This window comes from Trachurus trachurus (genome assembly GCF_905171665.1).
Source record: "Trachurus trachurus genome assembly, chromosome: 22".
Lineage (NCBI taxonomy): Eukaryota > Metazoa > Chordata > Actinopteri > Carangiformes > Carangidae > Trachurus > Trachurus trachurus.
The window spans coordinates 21,913,279-21,929,836 of NC_139907.1; the positions used below are offsets into that span (position 1 = coordinate 21,913,279).

At 41.7% G+C, this 16,558-nt stretch overlaps 1 protein-coding gene across 3 annotated transcripts in view; it reads left to right on the plus strand.

Moving 5' to 3' along the window:
• Positions 1–16,251, plus strand: part of col12a1a (collagen, type XII, alpha 1a) — a 53,898-nt gene extending 37,647 nt beyond the window's left edge. For 2 of the 3 annotated variants that reach the window (XM_083998161.1, XM_083998162.1), the window contains 20 exons: positions 9–173; positions 418–456; positions 603–741; positions 1,499–1,641; positions 2,025–2,134; positions 6,334–6,492; positions 6,772–6,849; positions 7,695–7,781; positions 8,281–8,334; positions 8,789–8,884; positions 9,275–9,328; positions 10,326–10,379; positions 10,687–10,740; positions 11,304–11,375; positions 11,458–11,493; positions 11,606–11,672; positions 11,767–11,949; positions 12,178–12,255; positions 13,388–13,558; positions 15,300–16,251. In XM_083998161.1, the coding sequence (XP_083854287.1) occupies positions 9–173; positions 418–456; positions 603–741; positions 1,499–1,641; positions 2,025–2,134; positions 6,334–6,492; positions 6,772–6,849; positions 7,695–7,781; positions 8,281–8,334; positions 8,789–8,884; positions 9,275–9,328; positions 10,326–10,379; positions 10,687–10,740; positions 11,304–11,375; positions 11,458–11,493; positions 11,606–11,672; positions 11,767–11,949; positions 12,178–12,255; positions 13,388–13,558; positions 15,300–15,442 (1,982 nt within the window). In that variant the 3' untranslated portion in view covers positions 15,443–16,251. Of the gene's footprint in view, positions 1–8; positions 174–417; positions 457–602; positions 742–1,498; positions 1,642–2,024; positions 2,135–6,333; positions 6,493–6,771; positions 6,850–7,694; positions 7,782–8,280; positions 8,335–8,788; positions 8,885–9,274; positions 9,329–10,325; positions 10,380–10,686; positions 10,741–11,303; positions 11,376–11,457; positions 11,494–11,605; positions 11,673–11,766; positions 11,950–12,177; positions 12,256–13,387; positions 13,559–14,420 lie in introns of all 3 variants that reach the window. The other variant, XM_083998163.1, reaches the window with a different exon arrangement.
• The last annotated feature ends 307 nt before the right edge of the window (positions 16,252–16,558 follow it).

Sequence of the window (16,558 nt, forward strand, 5' to 3'; positions counted from 1 at the left end):
TTCCACAGGCTACAGCGTGTTCGTGGTTGGTGTGGCCGATGTCGACATGACAGAGTTGAGACTTATCGGCAGCAAGCCCAGTGAGAGACATGTGTTCGTGGTAGATGACTATGATGCATTTGCCAAGATCCAGGACAACCTGATCACCTTTATCTGTGAAACAGCCACTTCCAGTAAGTCAGACATTCATATATCATTAAAACACTCCCATTACAGTTTAATATTTCCACATTCCAAGACAAAAACGTTGCTGTTGATATTTCATTTTTTTAGTTTCAATGGAGGTTAAATCGTGCATCTGCAGCCATTGATGTGCATTCAACCGGTCAATGCCAGAGGAAATGTATAGAGAGACGCATTATATTCTTAAGACACTAATCTGTTTTTCCGACTCTTCAATTTCTTGTCTTGTTCTAGCTTGTCCTCTGATCTACATCAATGGATTCACCACACCTGGTAAGCATACAGCAGCACTATTCAACATACACAAAACTCATCCCATACAGATTTTGTTGGCAGTGTTACATACAAGTCCACTACGCCATACAGGGTTTCACTGTTTCCATGCGCTCAACATGGCTCATGTTTTTGATCCCTTCCAGGTTTCAGGATGCTGGAAGCTTTCAACATCACAGACCGGACTTTTGCTGGCATGAATGGCGTGTCCATGGAGCCGGGTTCCTTTAACAGCTTCATCGCCTACAGGCTGCATAAGGATGCCTTCCTGAACCAGCCCACCAAGTAAGGCCTGATGGTGGAGAGTATGTGTACCGTATCCAGCAAATAGAGGAGTGGAGTGTGAGCTTCGCTTTGTCCATGTTCCCAGCCTATTGGCTTTATCTCATGTGCACTATAATCCCACTCAGCCCGCACTCATTATTCATAATGATGTTCAATAGCCTCTGTACTCAGAGGGGTTTCCCTAGTGCCCTTTGGCACTAAGCCCATGGCTATTTTGTTGTTGCAGCTTGAGGAATATGAGGTGCTAGGAGCAAGAAAAAAATTGGTCATAGAATTAAAAAGGCCCTGGATCAGGCCCTCCTCCCACATATGTCAGGCTGGGAGCAAACAAATCACCCCTGGGTCAAGAGATTTGTCTTTTTATTAGGCCCCTGTTTAAGTCGTGTTAGGCAACCTGAGAACTGTTGGAGTATCCAAACCTCTTCAGCATGCTTTGTTAATAAGTTTTTAATGATACGTATTTTCTGTGCATGGGCCGAGCCGTTGACTTAATGTGCACAAATGGAAACACTTGCAAAAGAGAGGGGACAGAAAATACTTTCAATATGTGGACAATTTCTTCAAGGCCCCAGGGAAATTTGGCAATCTTTTACAGGTTCTGCAGCCGCTGTGCCACACTAGATGCTGAATCATCATAGTGAGATTTAATAGTCTTGGTATTAATTTCTAACATGTGACCTTCTGACTGTTATGATGAGGGTATAGCTCCGACTCATGACTCATCAGGATGTATGGTTGTTTTTTTTAACACCAACAGGGAGATTCATCCTGAGGGTCTTCCCCCATCTTACACCATTATCATGCTCTTCCGCCTCCTGCCCGACACCGGCTCCGAGGCTTTCGATATCTGGCAGATCTCCGACAAAAACAACAACCCCGAGGTCGGGGTCACCGTCAACCGTAAGCCTCTCATCGTCTTTTGGTGCTCAGATGGGGTGTACAGTACAAAGAAGTCAGTGGAAGCATACTGAAATAATTACTCTGACTGACTTAAGTCTATTCCTCTGAATTTGATGCTGGCGTTGGCTTTAGTTTGAAGTTTAAAAAAATAAAATAAAATAATAAAAAGCCTTGATCTTTAAGTATCTTTTACAAATATGTGCCTCCACACGTGGTAAATACATGCTAATAATTACGGGCATGGACCTAATCCCTCCTAGCTTTTGTCTTTATCCCTCGCCTCTCCTTGCGACCATGTGTTCTGTATAGTCCTGTCTGTGCTTTGCGTGCCACTGCATCGTCACACACTGTCAGGGATTCATCAGAGATTCCTCTCTTTTCAGCTTCCAGCAAAACAATCTCATTCTACAACAAGGACACCCGAGGAGAGGTCCAGAAAGCCACGTTTAATGAAGAGCAAGTGAAGCGAGTTTTCCACGGGAGCTTCCATAAGGTAAACACAATGCACGGTTCTTAAAGAGAGAAGTGCCACATAGCGAGATTATTAAAGCATCGCTGGAATGGGACAGAGTGAGAATCCTAATGATCCTTTTAATATCCTTTTACATTCGGCTTATTGTTTTCATTCTTTTCACTTCATTTCACTTATATTGTTTTTAAATCCTTTCATATTTCTCTGTGTGACTTTTATGCCTCATTTGGTTTGGCTGAATTACTTTTTAATGGGAAGAACAGCCAACGCCATGTGGCTGTATCATGTTACCTGTCAAAAGTTCTTTGCTATCCAGCTCCAGAGTGTCGATCTGCTGTCAAAGTGGTCTTTGGGCCCCCTTTTTTTATGATTTGACATTAAGCTCCATATTTTTTTAGACGCTAGGCAATTAATTTGATAAATGGGTTGTAGACCCTATAAATAAGTTGAAATTGAGGTTGGAGGGAAATTGTGTTACCTCAGTGATCTAGCATAATGTGCAAACTGTTACTCTTAACCCTGGAGGTCTGACCACATCAAGACAGGAGACTATCCTGGTAGTTGTTAAGCGAATTCCAAACCAGTCTGCTCCGAACCAGACTGATTTTTATGTGGGTTGAGCTGGGTTCATGAGTGGCGTGAAGCATTTCAGGACTAGATCTACTGTAATATTTTTCACTAAGCAAACAGACCTTATGATGTTTCTATAAAATGGCTTTCCAGTGAGTTTTTTTTTAATTTATTTTTTTAAACACTACTTTACAGTTAGTATTTTACTTACTAAGAGATGGGAGACACATTAACAAGGTTTCCAAAATCAATTTACCTGAAACCAACATATCCTAAATATCACTTACTGTACCTGTAACGGTCTCCAAAAGCATAGCTACATTTCCCAAAATGTAACTCAATAGCATCTTACATTATGTTTTCCCTGACTGGTAACACCTTACCTCCCTCAAACCACTACATTTGGCTCCCAGCCAAACTGTATTTGTATAGTATGGACTCTTTTAGGGCAAAAAGAGCAATGATGTAATTTTTAAGGCAAACTCAAAGCTGCAGTGAATATAAAACATCCTCTGTGATGTTGCAACCACAGCAGGGTGTAGAAAGTGGTAGAACAATGAGGGACAGTATGTTTTCACACTGACCTGGACCAGCTTAAGATCCATAGATCCAAATCACGTCTAATTGCATTTCAGTTATTTCCCATGGACAGTGTGTTCTTTATTTAGTACACAGGTTCCTCTTTTCCGTCCAATTCTAAAGTTATCAGAATGAATGACTCTTTTCAATGCAGCTGGGTCTTATCCAACATCAAAGTTCGCCCGCTTCCTGATATTACAAATTAGAGTTTCTTTTTGAGTTGATGGACCGATGAGAGCGATATATTGGCCCCTAGATCAGAGAGTCTTGTAAATGGCTTTTCCGTTTGACCGTTTAGCATCGACACAACTAATTGTAGGGTAACTTCGTGAATGAATGAGACCCTGGAAAATGTTGGGTCAGGGCTTGATGTAAAATGACATCACTGCTGGTCTAGTTGGACAGCAGCCTGATGTGTGTGTGTGTGTGTGTTTGTGTGTGTGTTCTCTCAGTCTGTGGCCGTGGTGGAGTCTGTAGTCTGAATGTACACTGGGTGGCTAGCTTGTGGTGCAGTAGTTGCTGCTCCGTGAGCTGGCGAGTATGCAGCGGTCTACCTAGCTGCTTATTTGCTGGTCAGCTGAGTAAGTGCCACTGACGGCTCCTGTGGCGGTGTGTGTTTACATGTTGTCAGAGGTTTCCCAACACTTTGTCCGTGGCTATTACATAGTGACCTCAGTATGTGTGTCTGTGTGCTGAAACCAGAGTGACCAATGATGAGGCTGGTCACAACTGGCAGCTGGACTGATTCTCTCTGTGTGAATAAGATGAATTTAAAAAAAAAAAAAAAAAGGCCACAACTCATGTTGACCTTTGAGAAATGTAGATTATCCCAGAAGTTGACAAAGATTGGAAAATATGGATATTTTCTGAAAAAATGATTTAAAATGAATTGAAATGGAATTCATATACATATACAGTTTTAGTTAACATCTTCCCAGATGTTAACTTGTAATTTCAACATAAGGAGTCTCAGTAACATGTTTGGAAATGTTAGTCACCACCATTGTGTAAGCCTGCAGATTTGGCTTTTCTCCTCAGGCTAGTTAATAAAGAGTAACTGAGGCTGGAGAGGTCGTGGTCTACCACTAGATGAACATGTGGGAAAGCTCTCACAGATGAGTTAAGCAGATGCTATAGCCACTCACTACCCCACTGGGGAATCCCCTCCCACACTGGAAGGGTGGGAGTCCACGGTGGGAACCTTCCTGTTAACTGGAATGAAGAGGACATTTTCCGTAAGTCATAGTGACTAGTCATGTTACAGTGGTGGAAGTTTGAGAGTGTAGGTTGTTGTAGTCCTCGATCAGTGGGCTGTAGTGTGATATCACCCTCTCTCTGTTGTTCCCTATGCAGTCTCCAATTCAATCTTTTCAAACTCTTCCCTCAGGGGCTCTGCAGGGAAAGTGGTGCCAATATATGCATGCACTAATTAAAATGGAAGTCAGGGGTGAGTGGACATCTCCACAAAGCCAAATCACCACTTGATGCTGACTCTCATGTCTTTGTTGGCCCTAACAGATAGACAGATGGATGGAATGGTTTGCCAAAATGCCCAATGACTACACTCTAGACTATCTTCATATGTCACAACTTTTGTTTAGACAGGAACAGCGTCCTCCCTCTTTGACCCAGACAAGTAGAATCACATACTCTAAAAATGACATTAGAAATATAGGAATTTATAGTTTAGCTTCTCTGATCAAATGAACTGTCTGTTAGATTTAACGGAGGGAGCTTCACTTGTGGAGAGATACAACAAAAATGATCAGTCTTGGCACTGTTTGCTTTAAAAGACCCATGTAATGGAGATTCTACGCTAAACATTTATTTCTTTTTATTCTCTAACAAAAGCTAACTCAATCTTCAACTGATTGTTTTTATAGTGAAGACTCACACCTGCTTATGAGTGCACATATGAAATCAAGGCAGTGAGACGTTCAGGATACAGGATTTTTGAAAAGAGCCAAGAATAATAAAAATCTAATCTGATAGAAATCACGGAAACGTGTCAGCCTGAAATCTTACCATATGCAGTGTTTGTTGAGTGTTAACACAGCGAAGCCAGGTGAAATCTTCACACCTCGCTGCAGACGGATCAGATCACTTAGCAGCGAGTAGCATCGAGGCTGCAGTGGTCATTCAAAAGCTAGTTTTCCTGAGGTTTTATTTTCCACTGCCTGGAGTGATTTTATTGTGTTTACTTATTGGTCAGTGAGGTAATGTATACACGCCATCCATGGACCCTTGGGTAAACGACACCCCCTCTCTTTTTGCGGTCCAGCAGATAGTTTGTTCCACTGCCAAGGAAGTCGACTGTAATTTCGTGATCGGTTGCCGAGAACTATGGCCTCGTCTGTGGTTGGTATGGCTTTGTAGGAAGAGATGGTAGCTTAGCTTGCTTTCCCTGACATAAAGGAAGCTTGTCTGACTGGTGGGCAGGGGGAAAATTTGCAACCATGAGGGGAAAAGTATGGAAAGTGTAGGACTTTTGATGGCACACCGCAAATGATATTGTTTCAAGATGTGGTGCCGGGTTCTCTGGACAGGAAACTTCAAAATCTGGCACTTTGTCATTCTGTGTTGTTATACAATCACTGACTGCAGCTTTAATGTGACACCGAAATGCCAACTTTTGTATATTTCCTTTTTTTATGGTCCATTCATCTGTAGAGGGATCAAACAGTAGTCCTTTGCCAAATCAGTAACCACTCTGGGGTAATATCAGAATCTATAATTAGCATGGTTTTGCAAAGACTAAACATTTGGCTGAAATCTTGCAATATGCTGAGTACTGTATCAGCATTTTTATGAGCTCCAGACAAGTTGGTTTAAAAAGGTGCATCGAGGCTGCCTCTAGCCTTATGGTTGCACTTTCTTGAAGAATTCCTCTGCTCTTTTAAAGGGCAATCATGCCCCTTCCAAATAGAAACAAAAGCCAAACCCAGCTTTTCAAAAGCTCCAATGTTCTTAGTTGTCATTGCCAAGTAATTGTGTTGCATCAAAGTTGGCGACTATGAAGTATTGAGAGGACAAGAATGTTTTGTTAATAATGCCCTCTCTCGCTCCTGCAGCTCCACATCAGCATCTCTCCTGAGAAAGTCAAGCTCAACATTGATTGCCAAGAGGTGGCGGAGAAGCCCATCAAGGAGGCCAACAACATCACACTGGAAGGCTATGAAGTGCTTGGCAAGTTGGTCAAGTCTGGAGGAGGAAGGAGGCAGTCTGCAACAGTAAGCAAAAAAAAAAAATGCAAAGGGGCTTGGAAAAACACGTTTGGAAGAGCATCTCACAACTTTCCAAAGAATGAATATCCAAAACCTCTTGTGCGTAGATGCACAATTAAGTTTTAACTGCTCCCAGTGACTGTTGGACGGATAAACCCTCCATTTTTCTGTTTCTCCAAAGGGGCTCATTGTTTGTCTGTTTTCAACAATGTGCATTTTCATTGTGAATGGGAGCCATTTGTAACACCCCTCCATTTTTTTCCCTCGCTTTCCTCTGTTGTGTAGTTCCAGCTCCAGATGTTCGATATTATCTGCAGCTTGAGCTGGATCAGCAGAGACAGATGCTGCGACCTGCCCAGCATGGTAAGAACAAGTGTCACTGTAGAATCTCATCAGACACAAGGTCATCCACAGGTGCTCTAATGCCAGTTTTGAATAAATAGAAGGACCATTGTGATTGTAAAATTTATGTTTGTTGTCTCGGGGGCTGACAGTCATGGTTATCTTTAAACTACTCTGTGGTGATTAGGGTTGATGCATCGCTGTTAACTAGATTGCTGTTTTTAAAGAAAGTGCCTCATCTGAACTCAATAGATCCTTGTATCCTGTGTAATTGTGCTAATTGGACTGTTGCCAGCATAACCTCCTGGTTACACGAAAACAAGTGCTCCTTTAGATCACAGCACAGACAGTAAATCATATTTATTTGGATACACCATGTTAAACACCGGATGCGGGAACATTTATCCAATTATAAGTAATTCCTCTGTAATTTAAATCAGATATTAATGCATCACATCAATGATTGCAGTGTTATGTAACTCATTATGTCACAGACTCATTTCCAAAAATGTGGACAAGGTTAGCAGCTGTCTCTGAGTATTTGTTCTGAAAGCCCCCTCGCTGACTCACTGACTTTGCTGATTCCAGTCACATTTCGGCGTCAGCCACTGTTCCATCGTGACCTTTGCTGGGTTTCTAAATTGGCTATTCTTCTTAAATGAAAAGCAAAGTCAAACACACACACAGCCAGGATACTGCCGCAAAATTTCATCAAGGGTTGTCATTGTTACCCCTTGTATTCTGCAGACTGTCAAGACGTAGTCTCAGTTATTAATGTCTATATATAAAAGAACACTTACAAGACTTCTTTTAGGTGCATATTTATTTTTATTTTCTAATTTCTATATCCTTTTTTTCCCTTTCAGAGAGATGAGGCCAAGTGCCCATCCCTTCCCCACTCGTGCACATGCACACAGGACAGTATCGGCCCTCAAGGGCCCCCTGGACCCTCGGTAAAGACACTACCTAGACATATTCCACTTCTTTCTCATATATTGTGTATCTTCACCTCCTCTTCCTCTGTCTGTCTTGATCAAATGCTTTTTCATAAGTCATGCACATTTTGATGATGATGATAAAGACTCTTTCCTGTGGAAGTCAAAATGTTCAAACCATACAGCTACACATTTTGACATTTGCCTGCTGTACATTTCAGTAAACTGATGATGTCCCTTGAATCAGTCGTGGTATTTTCATTTACCTCCAGTACAACTGGTAGACGATCAGTCTAGTGGCATGCAAAGAAATATGGTCCAGAAGAGAAGTGTCAAAAGATAAATGCCTGATGGAAAAACAACAGTAAAAACATCCTGAGAAGAAGTCTGGAATATGTGTGCTCGGTAACCTCACTAAGCCCCAGTGAGGGTTTCATAGGGTTTGGGGTTTTAAGGCTTTTGGAATCTGTTCCTGTTGTTGCACTCACCCTGTGTTTCTGGCCCTTTGCCTTTCCAGGGCAGCCCAGGTACTAAGGGACCACGAGGAGACAGAGGAGAACCCGGCAATGCTGTAAGTTAAACTTTACGCCACTTAAAGCATGTTATCAATTATTACCAGTGGGTTTTTCTTTCCATAGTCTTTTATTGTTTTACTGTAAGTTAAATGTTAAACAAATAATCCGACTATGATCTTACCAAATGAAATTTGCTGACATTATCAGCAATGCTAAATTCACACATAATAAATGTCACCTTTTCATTGCCACGGTATTTCAGAAGCTATTACTGCTCTGCAAGGAAATTGCGCACATCTGAATCTAGTTATCGCACACTGCTGTATATTTTTCCGTGACTTGATTTAAAGGGAACCTATGTCAAGTGCCTTAAAGAGCCACTTGCCAACACTGTTAACATTAATTTTCTGTATCTGTGCAGTTAAAAGACTGATTAGGATTGTCTTGGGGGCTGTTTCCTATGAGAGGGGCTATGTCACAGCTTTGTTTTATGTCGGCTTAATGCTATAGGGTGCCATGGGTCCTCGCGGTGAGTCAGGACTCCCAGGCGCTATGGGACCACCAGGTCCACAAGGCCCGAACGGACTGTCTCTACCTGGAGAACCTGTAAGTTTCATAGTAGTTATAATAGTATATAATAGTTCAGTATTCATATATGATATTTGAAACACACAGCAAAGATAGGTAAAAGTTTCAGTGGTAGACATCATTATCATTAGTGCCCATACAGTAAATGCTGATGTGAACATGCAGTTCGTATGATAGTCGGATATTCTCTGTCGCAGATCCACCAGTGAGTGGGATTCACAGCTACAGTCAAAGCACACCACACATCTCTGCCTCTCCCCAGGCGGCTTAGCCTGCTTCTTTATTTTCTTACCTACAGATGTTCTTGTCAAAACATGAAATCCATCACAACCACAGGCTAAAAAAGGATAAACACAAAGACTAAAGTATCTTGAGAACCTCTTTTTTTCCCCCTTTCTCCACCCTCAGGGTCGCCAAGGACCAAAGGGAGATCCTGGAGACCCAGGCCTGGCTGGTCTGCAAGTAAGTACTCCCCTCTCATTTTGTGGTTTATGAACAGGAAACAGGAGACTATCCATAGAGAACAGCTCTGCTACTGGAGCCTGGACTCAAGCCACATGGCGAGATTGAAACCACACTCAGAGTGGGAGGTTTACCATGCCATCCTCAGGGAGACCCACACTCTCAAATCAGCCCATTGATTGACAAACAGTAGAAGGCCAGTGATGTAGTTAAATTATTATGAAGTGTAGAGTCATGTTACCAAAGGGGAAATAGGGAATGGAACATGTTCTCCCCCAGCCTTGTAATTGAAGATGATGTGACTTGGTGAAGACTTAAAGTCTGTCTGTAGTTTGAGCATCTTTGACTCACAGCATGTGTCATTTTGGGGGGACTGCTTGGATTACAGTTCAGAGTTAAGACGCTTTCACTTTTAGCTCTTCCATATTATTGTCATCATGGTTCTGTCAAGTCGGAGACACATTTAAATTCAATCTCACTCCATTTCACATTACATGGGAACTTTTTTGGTGGAGCTGCATTTTCTGGAGTTGGCTGGCATGACACAGCCATCTCTTGGCCGAGCAGCCATTCATTCATCCAGCTGAGGTCATCCAGCCAACTCCCACCATTCAACTGAAGGGAACATCAACACTGGATGTTCTGGACTCTGAATAAGCGAATTCAGACTTGGTAAAAAAAAAAAAAAAAAAAGGGAAAGTCCCCAACTATCATCCTCAGAGTCTATTGGCATCATTGTGTTGGTCTCTTCACACAATACAGTTGACAATAATAGCACTGTCTGCACACAATTCAATTTAACATGTTGTGTCAACTGACAAGAGAGAGATTGTTCCAGTTTTGAGTATTAGGCTGATATATTATCTTTGGCTAAATTACTAGGAAACTGCTGATTTTTTTTCTATGAAGTCTAGCTTAACTGAGGCAGTTTGGAGCTGTAGAAATGAACCGTTCTTGATCATTAGTATTTGATTAAGAGTGTCTGCTTTTTTCCCAGGGTCCTTCTGGGTCACGTGGTCCTCTGGGCCCCGTTGGACCAAGTGGAGCACGGGTAAGATCAACCTCCAAGCCTGCCGAGTGTACACACTTGGTGTTCAAAGCTTACAAATTGCATCCAACACTTACTGTACTTGAGCTCATGCTCTGCATGTGATCACCCACTTAGCTCGGCGTGCACAGGATTACTGTTGTTACACTGCATGTTCTCACTTACATCAGCCAAATAATACTTATAAATGTAATTTCAAATGACAGACTCAAGGCTGAAACCAATATAAAGTCATGACACTGATGTATTGCATGAAAAGGGTCCCCAGTGTGTTGTAACCCATGAGTGATTGTATGTTGTTTCTACGTAGGGGCCACCAGGAAAGGAGGGACCATCTGGACCTAGAGGCCCACCAGGACCCATGGTGAGTGCTTGCGTGCATGTGTTTGTGTCTTTATGTTGTGCTGAAGAGAGTCAAATAAATATTCCTTGGTGTGTGCTTTACTTCCTGATATATCTACAACAATTATCCCTCTGGCTCCACGGTTGCACTCTGCTGGAACAGCACATAAAAAAGCAGACAGTAGTCTTTAGGCCCCTCCACTGTTACAAAGATGGTGGGTGCGTGCATCTCATTTTCTTCTGCTGTGGTTTGGTGGAGGTCTGAATCTACTTAATCCAACCATCACGCCAACAGGCAACGTGCCAGCATAGCATTCACATGCACTATACCATCCTGAGTGCTCTAAGAGCCATTAGCAGGATGTGTGTGTTTCCATCTTCTCTTTAGTGTTCTTGGCAGCTTGTGCCACACACACCCCCTCCCCACCCCCAAAACCCACTGCAGATGTCAAAGCACAGACCCCAACTTAAAGCTTGTTACACAACCATTAATAGGGAGCAGGAGTTAAACGATTCAATTATGTTTACTGTGCTGTAATTTGAAATAAACACAGCACTTTCTATGCTTTTTTTCGTTTTTTTCAGGGAACCCCTGGAAATCCAGGTGTACCAGGAATTACTGGGAAACCAGGGAAACAAGGAGACAATGGAAACCCCGTATGTAAAAATTTTGGGCAGGGAGATTACCACTAATGACATTGCAATTGTTCTGGTCTAACATTGTTCTTTTTGTCATCAGGGACCTGTTGGCCTTAAAGGAGAGAAAGGAGAGAGGGTATGTAGCGTTTTTATTGAATGCCTAATCCACCTGTTTCTCATCCATCATCAGTCAGAATACAGTGCGGTGTGTACATGAACTGAATGAATGAAATGTCTGCATTTTTCAGGGAGACTTTGCATCCCAGAACATGATGCGCTCCATTGCCAGACAAGTTTGTGAACAGCTTGTGAACAGTAAGCAAGATTTGTCTTAATCTTGAGGGGATTTTAAAGTTGTTATAATTTGCACCTCGTCCAAATATAACTTGATTTTGATTTTCTTCCACAGGTCAAATGAGCAGAATTGACATGATGCTCAACCAGATTCCCTCTGGATATCGTAGCAACAGCCCCGGGCCACCTGGTCCTCCCGGCCCCTCTGGTAACCATGGATCCCGTGGAGAACCTGGGCAGCAGGGCCGAACTGGTTTCCCTGGAACCCCAGGTTTACCTGGAAATCAAGGAGAAAGAGGTACTTTATCTTTCTTTGGTTTGGTTCTGCTACAAAACAGCAGTCAGAGAAATAATAAGCAACTGGTGAGCAATGAAAAAATTAAGGTCATGGTAACACTGACTGTAGTGCCAGTCCAACATGACAGGAATAACAACATAACTGCATTATCTTGTGTAGTCTACACATGATTCAAGTTGCAAGATTATTCAATCATGGATTTTTCCTGTTTTTCTCTGGTCCATACAGGTTTGCCAGGAGAGAAGGGAGAGAGAGGATCTTCAGGAACTGGTATCAGAGGACAGAGGGGTGTTACTGGGCCACAAGGTAACACTAGTTTGCCTCTTGAGCCTGTTTGTTTTGGAATCTGCCACCACAATCAAAGAGAAACACATGTTGTGTTGAACAGTGGTCTCAGCAACTGCAAACAGTTTGCTGGTGTCCCGCTGTTCTCTTTATCTCCACATTTCTGTGGCCCACTCTAGGACACAGAGTGCTCCCGTTGGTCCAATTAATATGACACATTCCAACCAGAGGATAAAATTTACCTGTGTGTGACTCCGGCACCTCGTTTGGGCAGCTGCACCACATAAATTCTTTGGAGGAATCCCAAACATATTCCTAATTCTTTCCTTTCTCGAGGATCTTGTCTTGTGTATATAGAGGTTCTCCAAACACGGTGCACATTTGAAATATTATATGTTAAATGGTCAGTATTTACATTCATCACTGAGCAGAGGATTTCTGTGTCTAGAGTTTAGTCTTCAGCGAAGGCCATGATACAGTTTCAGAAACAATTGTTCAAAAATATTATTGGAGTGATTTGTCAGTTTGTGAAAGGTCATAGCCTTTCCTCAGTTGCAATTGATATCCAATATAAAACGCTCACCACTACACAAGATTTCCTTTCCCAAGGGAAGCTATTGCAAAACAACAGAAAGCTTCTATTGATGTCTACCCCACAACATCAAACACTGACATGTCTGTTTCTGTGAATGGAGTGAGAAACAAACTGAGGACCAGAGGGAGGAAGGCCACACTGATGACTCACTTTTGTGTGTGTGCGTGCATGCATGCGTGTGTGTGACGGGGGGGTGGGGGGGAGGTTATTGGAGAAAGAATTGGATTGTTGTACAATGAGCTTTCTTTGGTGGCTTCATTGACAACACATGGGCTCACTTAAGGGAGAGAAAAAGAGAGGGGGAAAATTCCATCCTGAGTCTTTACCGTCTAGACACACGGGGCCAGGGGGTAGCTCCACACAGCTCCAGACTTTTCTTTTTTCTGTACTTTTTTTTTTTTTAGGTCCAGCTTTTTAATTGAGCCATTGAAAAATTTAAATTACAGTGCCGCAGCCCCATGTTACCCCCACCAGTGATGTCAGTGGGTTTCTGTGCTGAGCCTCAGGAACTCCCTCTGCAGACCGGCACCACTCACCTTCTCTCTCTTCCTATTGCAGGGCCACCAGGCGAGTCAAGAACGGGACCCCCTGGTCCTTCTGGCTCCGCTGGGCCTCGTGGCCCTCCAGGTCGCCAGGGTACTCCTGGGGTGAGGGGACCTCCAGGACCCACTGGATACTGCGATTCCTCACAGTGTGTTGGCATTCCTTACAATGGACAAGGATACACAGGTACACTCCCAACTGTCTAGGATGTGCATGATACATTAGATAAAGGATGTGTATGCTGTAGGTGTATGCAGACTAATGACATTTGCAACATGGTGCGCTACCTCTTTCTTTTATAATGTATGGAGGTATGAATGTACGTTTGTCACAGTAGTGAGATTTTATAACTCATGCCCATTAAAGTTTTGTTCACTAAGCCCCGCCTTCTTAGGTACAGTTTCCATGCCTCTCAAGCAATGTTTGGGATTTTTGGATTTTAGAAAATGTAGGTTTTTCATTTACAGTCAGAGAGAGAGAGACAGAGAGAGAGAGTAATAGCTGGATCATTTTGCTAACATGGGCAGCCTGAAAACTTGGCTTACTGTACCTGTTTCAAGGTGGGAAAAAGCTGAAATAAAAATAATTACTTAACTTAATCTTTATTCATTTTTACAAAAAAAATGTTTTTTTTAAATAGAATTTATCAAAACAAAGAATGGGAATTGGTGATAGGTTGTAAATTGGTGATAATTTTGCTGCCCTCCCCACCTCAATGGACATGGTTAGTTCAGAGAGCCATCAGTAGAATTGAGGAATATTTGCATCTCTCCTTCAGATTAAGGAGTTGAATTTTGCCCTAAAAAATTGCTAGATTTGTCATAGTTTCTTTTTTGCAAAACAGTTGCCAAGGAGATGAGGAGGGGTTTAGCGAACAGTCCATTAGGAGCTACTACACTTCACTACCTCCATACATTTGATGTACAATTTTTAAACTGGCATGTAAACCATTCTAGCTAATAGTGTATGATTACTTACATTAAATCAAATAATATGCTAATAACTTTGTTCCACAGTGAAACTCACACCCTCTTTGCACTATTTTCAGGTTTGGCATAGTAAACGTTAAGTCACCTGTGCCGCTTACACTTTGAAGCCCTGTTTCTGAGATGTTTGCCCGTTTGCTATGGGGCATGTAAGGATAATCACCATGGACATAATTATTGAACATTAAAACAAACATTACAAAAAAAAAAAAAAGCAGAATGGAGCGGACTGGCACTAACATCATCTCACAGCTACAAGCTACAGTGATGGCAACCTGCTGGCCTGTTTGCATCATGAACCACAAACCGTTGGGAAAAAAAAACAGGGCCTGAGCATTTCTACGAAGGAAGGAGCATGTACAAATACCACCCAAAACAACTACTAACAAAGAGGAATTCATAACTGAAAGCAATGTTAATGTGGAGGTGATATGTGTAAATAAAACTAATTTTTTGTCTTGTAAATGATTGTATGAACCGGGATATTTCACTAAAAATCAAGTTAACATCTGTACTGAGCTTGTGCCTCATAACCCTCTGCTTACTTACCACCAGCATAACCTCTGTTTACAATGCCTTAAAAGAGACTTCACCAGCTCTGGTCCAGACAGAAGCATGTTCCATTTGTACGTTTTATCACCATGTCCTTTGTGTGCGTTGGCCAAATCACTGCTAAATGTTGCTTTCTTGCCATTTCCATGTGTTTTTTTTGTAGTACGAGCTGGTTATTTTACTACATCTTATTATCCAATAGCTTGATGGATTCTATTGTAAATGTCATCACAACAATTCTATTTAGCTCTTTTGGTACTTTAGGAAGCAATAGTTTGACACAGGGCATTTTCTGGAAGTCCATAGTGCAATATAATTTAAATTGTGCATGTGAAAAGATGTAGAAAGAAACCTTTTTTTTTGATTGGCCGTCCCAAATACTTTTCTAGCCAACCGCTATCCGCCTGAACCCGAGGTAGTGTCTATACCTGTGGAGCCAGCTGGAGAGTTTGAGACAATACAATCACCTGGTTACACACGAAACCAACGAGGAAAGAGATCACTACCAAGAGGCAATACAGACACATCATAGCCATGATAAAGAGTTCTCAGAAAGTGTAATATTGAAATGACTTCCATGATCACCTAATGTGAGGTTGAAGTGGTATTCAGAACAAAACTAGTACTTATATGGGTTTGATACCCCTGGTTATATTGAACATATATTTTTTTGACATGAGAAAGTTTAGCAAGATGTCTACAAACCTACATGTTCGCTCATTACAAACCTGTGTGCTTGCTGAGTGTTTCCCTTTAAGTGTCTGCTTGTAAAATAACTGCAAGTGTTTATCAGACTCCAATGTGTAATGCACTAATCATGTGAAAACCAGCAGAAAGTTTGTCAAAGGAAGTGCAGTATGTATGTTTTTTTGAACACTTTCACGCTACCCATGTCGTATTTGTCCAGTTTCACTTTCACTTTCACTTTCAGTATGTAAAGCTGTTTCAGATATGCCATTGTTAAAAAAAAAACAGAAAAAGGATAATTAATTTGATCCCCAAAGATTTGTGTATTGTGATGTCTCGTATGGCCTGTAAACCAAAGATAATCTGACTTATTGTAACAAACCAAACTTTGTTTTTTGTTTGATTTCTGTTTTGGGTTTTGTCGTTACCAAAGGTGGAATTGCATGTTTGTGTTGTATATTTACTGAGGATTTCTAAGTCAGAATATAGTTGTTGTTTTCTATCAATGCAGTTTGGATTTAGTAGCAAGACTATGGACATAGAATTGCCTTTCTCATGTTTTAACTGCACATTTTGTGAATTCCACACAGCCTTATTTTCTTATTTATTTCTGAAACAGAAGAGGCATTTTTCAATAAAACTACTGAAAATGTAGCACTTGTTTGGACCTTTCACTTATTTCTGTCTTTGACTGATGCCCTTAACTTCTCACAGTATCTGGGCATGAGCATTTTCTTAACAACCAAAGCCACAAAAACACATTATATTACCTTAACAAGAATAAGGGTCACATCAACAGCTGCTGACTAATACAGCTGTTTATGTTTGTCTACCAAATACCTCTGAATGAGAGAGATCTCATTTTACTCTTGAGTGACAAAGCCGTGTCTCCCCACCATAAGACCTTGAAGAGTAGCCTGTACTTTGAAGTTTGAACCTTTATTTATTTTGACAGCCAAAG